Raw genomic sequence first — 6,160 nt, 5'->3', positions numbered from 1 at the left:
GCCCAACAAAATGAAGCTAGAAATTTTTCATCCTGGAAAGACCACTATAAAAAATTATCTAGAATTTGTTGTCTTTGAATGTGCAAAATCTAGTGTCCCCAATAGATGTACTTCCTCTAACAAATAATTCAAACAGTTACCTTAATGATAAATTACAATTTCATCATGTAGGTGAGATAAGTGGCAATTTGATACGCAGAGCAAAAGTTTTCAGTATACATCTTTTTCACTAAAAAAAAAAGTGTTACATCAGCACTGCACTTATATAATCCTATCTTTCAGAGTCCTGAGACTACAAGCCTTTGCTGCCACCCCCTTTTGCCTTGAGAAATTCAACAACTAACAAATACTAAATAAACTTTCTTTGGACATATCCATGCACAGAAGGAAAAGTTAGAGCAGCCATTCAGATAAAATATTATAGGTTTATTTAAAACTTATTTTCAACTTGAATATGCAAAATACAAATTCCAACAAAATGTTCATTTTTACTTCGTAGTTTACAAATATACAAAATAGAAGTTTGCTTAAATTTATATTACATATTTATTATGTAAAGAACTATATAGAAAACATTTGTTCTGCTTAAGGCATATTTGGGAATAAACCATTGTACAAACTATTGCACATCGAAACCACAGTGCATTACAGACTGTCTGCATAAAGTTATTTTCTTTAAGAAAAGATAAACCAGGTTTATTTACCTGATTTAGGTCATAATCGGTGATCGGAAGACAAAAATATTTCCTTGTCAGATATGCAGCAGTTTGAGAACTTTGGCTTCCTGTTTTTGGTACCTCAAGAACCAACAGTCACTAAGCACCATGAAATAGGCTTTTAAAATAGAATTCTGTACCTGAATTTTTCCTCCTCTTTTAACATCATAATGGCTTTTAGAAGGAAAAAAAAGGAAAGTACAAGATGACATTTACATCTAATATTGCATTGAAAGAAAATTAAGGGAATGTCATTTCCCTGTGTAATATCCCCACCCTCCAAACTACACACAGTCTGTTTAACCCTGATATCCGTGACTTCCAGTCACTCCTTGGCATTTCGTAGTCCGGAAATAATTCAAGTTGGATTTACAATTGGAATGATAGAAGATCCAGTCATTGACCCCAACGTTTTTGGTTCTCTTCTCTTTTAAATGTGTATATATATAAAAAAAGTTGCAATGTCTGTATGCAATTATCCCTCTTTTCCACTCTTTAGAAGACTTCACCTTGATTATCTGTAGTGCTTAAACTGTGTTCTTCTCCCCATCTTGCGGAAGACAGTCCTTGTGCTGTAAATACTGAATCTCTACGGCAGTTGGGGAAAGATCCACTGCTTTGAATTAAAAGTGCCTCTTCATGTGTAAGGCAAGGTGGTCCGACCTGGAAAATGCTCTGTCACACCGCTGGCACTGGAAAGGGCGGTGGCCTGTGTGTTTTCTGTAGTGACGAGTAAGTTCATCGGATCGGGCAAACTTCCATCCGCAGCCTTCCCAGTCACAGTGATAAGGTTTCTCACCTTTAAAAAAATAAAACACATCAGTTAATTTTTTTTTTTTTTTTCATGGCTACCACTTCTAACATCTTTCTTTCAAGAAAGACCAACACACATTGTCCTGGGTAAGAAACCAGGCAATGTCAAAGAAAATGCAATGAACTTCTTGCAAGAACACTACAAAGACTGACAGGGTAAGACTGTCTTTTCAAAATCCAAAGGTACTATAAAATGTTGGTATCACTGGAATCTTCACTAAAATGCTCATTTCCACTGTTTGTCTTGCACACAAGGCTTCAGAGCACACAAGTTCAGATAATAGCGTATTTTTTGCCAGCTGATGTTATACAATGAAATAGTAACCAGAAATAGCTCAGCACACAAAGTATTTAGATAACTGCAGATCTTAAGAATTAAAAACCAGCTGGAAACTGTTTTCATTAGCTCAGCCTGATCAAGAATTCGCTCTTAAGTGTCTTCACTATAACAAAACCACTGTTGACAGCAAGACAAGTTTCCCTGACAATTACAAAATCCCAGTCCTACACATACTGGAGACTGTGCTGACCGTCTTGTGGCAGACGGGAAGTACTGTTCACTAGACCAACTTTTTTCCCCTCCCATTAGCTGAAGATGTAGCCTAACTACTGCACTATAAGAAGTTTCTCCTTTTCCTGTCTCCTTCAGGAGAAAGTCCTGAATCAAGTTCACAATCCACAGATTTAAATTATGCAAATTCCCGGGTTATTTAATCACTGTTACGGAATGCCTGCACTGGTGAAACTGCGCACAATGTACCTGCTTTCACAAGCTCAGTTACTGCAACACCACACTCAGCTCTAAGGTTAAAGTTTGAACTTGTGCTCAGACACACACTTTGGCAGATTTTATCCGAATTCTAGCAGTAGGCAATCAACCATTAAACTCTGCCTCTTTGGTGCTAGTGCAGGGGAAGGTGTGCTCCCACGCATAGGCGAGGCACTCCAATGCTGCCGACACAGCTGAAAGCCCCACTTACAAGGGGCCCATAACAGTTTCCTCACAAAGGGAACAGCAGCTTGTAGAGGTGCACGATCTCTTGCACTAGAGCAAGCCAAGACAAGAGGGGTGCGTGTGCAAAGCATTTAACCACGAGCAGAGAAAGCAGTATCTTAGAGAGAAGTCTGCTCCCTTCTCAGAAGTGGGCCAACACCATCTAGAGCAACAAATCCCAGCTGACCTCCAACTACCTGCTAATTAGCTAGCTACACAACAAGAGAGGAGCAACAAACTTTGCCTTGGCAAGAAACCCACCCGCTCCCACATCTGAGTCATTCTGAACCATTAAGCAAAATGCCAAGCCAATAAGCAAAGACTGAACAGGACTTCACATAGCCAAAGGGGGAGGAAAAAAAGCCCGGAAACCCAGCAGAGAAGGGTTACGACTTCTTGCTACTTTTATCCCTCCTCCAGTACTCCCCCGTTTTCACTGCCCAAGGGGATCCTCCCATGCCCCTCAGGCTGGGGCATCTCACCGACCCCACGCTGGGACTAACCTGTGTGGGTTCTCAGATGCGCCTTGAGATGAGAGCTCTTGGTGTAGGTTTTGCCGCAGCCCGCATAGTCACAGGTGTGTGTGGCCGTCCTTTTCCTAGGCCATGACCTGCGTCCCCTCTTGGGTTTGGTCTCCTCAGGCAGGCAGTTCCCCGGAGGCATCAGCTCTAGAGGCAGACAGGGAGGAATGAGCACCGCCAGAGCCAAAGTGGGCACACCGGTACCCCCGCTGCCGATGCACAGGGACTCACCTTGGTACTGGAGTGTGCCAGGTGGCAGCTGCTCGGGCAGGAAGGTGGGGTAACCAGGGGCTGAAGGGTACCCCGGCGGCAGTGGCAACGGTGGGTGGCTCAGCCCCTGGGCAGCAGGGATACAGTCTCTGCCACTCAACATCTCATCAGGCCCCAGTGAAGGCGTAGTCCGGGCAGGCAGCGGGCGGCCCAGGGAGAAGTCGTGCTGGGGGGCTCCTCGGGAGCCGCTCCCATGTGGTGGTGGTGGTGGGGCCAGGGTGCACGGTGGGGCAGCCTCCTGCTTGATTTTGGGGCACATCCGCGGCAGGGGGCTGTAGGGGGCCCCAGGGCCCTCGGTGCCAGGCGGTGGGGCAGCAGCCGAAGGGCCGCTCTTGGGGCTGAGCCCCGGGTGGCTGTACTCGCCCATAGCCTTCACCACGAACTTGCCCTGCAGGCTGCCCAGAGGCGGCAGGGTCGCCGGCGCCGGCAGGTACACCGGGTCCAGGTCGGGCCGCATAAGCTCAGCCACGAAGCCTCCTGAAGGCGACACGTCGGTGATGTCGGCCAGGTTGAAGGGGGCAGCGGGGCCGGCAGCTGGGGCCCCGTCGCGGCTGCCGCCGCCGTAGAGGAGTCCGGCGGGCTCGGGCCGGGGCAGCGGGTAGGCGAAGGGCCCGGCGGGGCAAGGGCTGGCGGTGGGGGCCGGGGCGGCGGCGGGGGCCACCACCACAGCGGCGGCGGCAGCAGGCTCCTGGTGCATGAGGGAGTTGGAGAGGATGAAGTCGAAGTCCAGCAGCTCGTTGAACTCCTCAGCGTCGCGGCGTGGCCCCAGGGCGGCGGCGGTGGTGGTCTCCAGCTCCGACGGCTGCGCCTCCACGGGCCGCGCCGCCAGCGCCGGCGGCGGCCGCTTCAGCTGCGACAGCTCCTCCCGCCACCGCTGCGGGGAGACGGGCACGGCTCAGCCCCCGGCCCGCCACCCCGCCGCGCCCGCCCCGGCCGGCACCCCCGCCGCCACCGCCCCCGCCGCTACCGCCACCCCGACCCCGTTCCGAATGGCCCGCGCCGCCGCGACGCCGCTACTCACGTTGCCGGGGCCCGCGGGCCGCGCCGCCTTCTCGCGGCCCGCGGCGCCCGCCGCGAAGGTGGCGATGGAGGGAAGGAGTGTGCCGCTGAGCGCCATCTCGCACTCGCCGGGGGGCTGCCTGCGGGTGGGGAGAGCACAGCGGCGTCAGGCGGCGGCGGCGGGGGGGAAGGCCGGGCCGGGGGCCGCGCCCGGCACCCACCGCATCCGCGCCGAGGCGTCACGCCGAGCTGCCGTCGCCGTCGCCCCGAGCGCCGCCGAGGAGGAGAGGGAGAAAGGGTGGCACGAAGGCGCCGTCCAGCTGCGGACAACCGGCCCAGCGCCGCCGGGGCGGTGCCGCGGGAGCGCCCTTCCTCGGTGCTTCACCGGCGACGGAGGTGAGCGGGACGCGGGACGCTAGCGGCGTCGCGGGGAGGCGGCCGCCACCCGGCAATACGGCTCCGGCACCGGCAGGGCGGCGGCGCGAGATGCTTCCCAGGGAGCGGCGGCCATGGGGGAGCCGGGCGGGACGGACGGGGCGCGGTAGTGCCAGTCGGGAGGGAGGGGCCGGCCCGGCTCGCGTTCTCCTGCTGTTCCTACCGCCGCCGCGCCCCGCTCGGCACTGCCCGCAGCCCGCCGCCGCCGCCCTTCTTATAACCTCACCTCGCGCCCGCCCCGCCCACCGTCGCTGTGGCGACGGCGAAAACAAACTGACACGTGGGGAAGAGGGGGCGGTGCGCGCGCGCCAGGCGAGGCTCGGGTACGGAGGAAGAGGGGGGCTCCCGCTCCGCCCCTCCCCGCCCCGCCCCGCCCCGCCCCGCCCCTCCCCGCCCGCGCGCCCCGCGTGACGCAGGCGGGTCGCTGACGCCAGCGCACGGGGCTGGGGAGCGGCGGGGCAGGGAGTGGAGCACGGGCGGTTGGGGATGCCCGCGCGCCGCGGGGTCTCGCTCACCGGCGGCGGCGGCGGCGGGGGAGGGGAGGACGCGGCATCAGGTACCGCGCACCTGGCTTCGCTCCGCTCCGCGTGTGCCGTCGGGCCTGGCCGCTTGCTCGGTAATCGCCGTCTCGCGTGGAGCCAGAGCGCGTGCAGATTTTGACACCGACAGTGCCCTCCCCACCCCCCTTCTCCACCTCCCCCCAACGGGGCGCGCTGGAGCGCCCGCAGAGAATAAAGTGAAATCGCGAAATCACGGGGTGGTTTTGGGTTGGAAGGGACCTTACAGAGTTCCACCCCCCCACCCCCACCCCCCGCCATGGGCAGGGACACCTTCCAGCAGACCAGGTTGCTCGCAGCCCCGTCCCACCGGGCCTTGAACGCTTCCAGGGATGGGGCATCCGCAGCTTCTCTGGGCAACCTGTTCCAGTGCCTCACCGCCCTCACAGGAAAGAATTTCTTCCTAATATCTAATATCTCATCTAAAATGAAATAAAATGAAATGACCCGAAAGCCCGACTGTGTCTTTTCCTTTCTTTTCCTTATCTTTTATTTTCTGTTTTTCCTCTCTTCCTTTATTTTTTCTTTTTTTCTTTTTCCTTGTTTTTTTTTCCCCTTTTTCCTTTCTTAAATTATTTTTTTATTTTTGTTTTCTTTTTTTTTGTTTTCCTTTTTTTCTTTTTCCTTTTGTATTTTTTCTTTTTCCTTTTTTTCCCTTTTTTCTTTTTCCTTTTTCCTTTTTTCTTCTTTTTCCTTTTTCCTTTTTTTTTTCTTTTTCCTTTTTTTTTTTCTTTTTCCTTTTTCCTTTTTTTTCTTTCTCTGACGCGCGCCCCGACGGCGGGGCCCTTTACACGCCTTGCTTTGTGCCGGTAACGGACTGTTTTGGGCTGATAAGCTTTTCCGTCGCGGGGCGCC

At 54.0% G+C, this 6,160-nt stretch overlaps 1 protein-coding gene across 1 annotated transcript; it reads right to left on the bottom strand.

The window, feature by feature from the left end:
* Window positions 1-405: 405 nt before the first annotated feature.
* On the bottom strand, window positions 406-4,539 carry KLF4 (KLF transcription factor 4; the record flags this gene model as incomplete). Its single annotated transcript, XM_082497817.1, is given in 6 exon segments — window positions 406-1,515; window positions 3,027-3,191; window positions 3,276-4,188; window positions 4,336-4,458; window positions 4,461-4,506; window positions 4,508-4,539. Coding segments are annotated over 6 exon segments (1,455 nt in total). The 3' UTR covers window positions 406-1,339.
* Between the last annotated feature and the right edge of the window lie 1,621 nt (window positions 4,540-6,160).

Source organism: Vanellus vanellus (assembly GCF_965231255.1).
Source record: "Vanellus vanellus genome assembly, chromosome: Z".
NCBI lineage: Eukaryota > Metazoa > Chordata > Aves > Charadriiformes > Charadriidae > Vanellus > Vanellus vanellus.
Note: the sequence above shows the minus strand (reverse complement) of the source record. Positions and strands in the feature narration are given on the sequence as shown.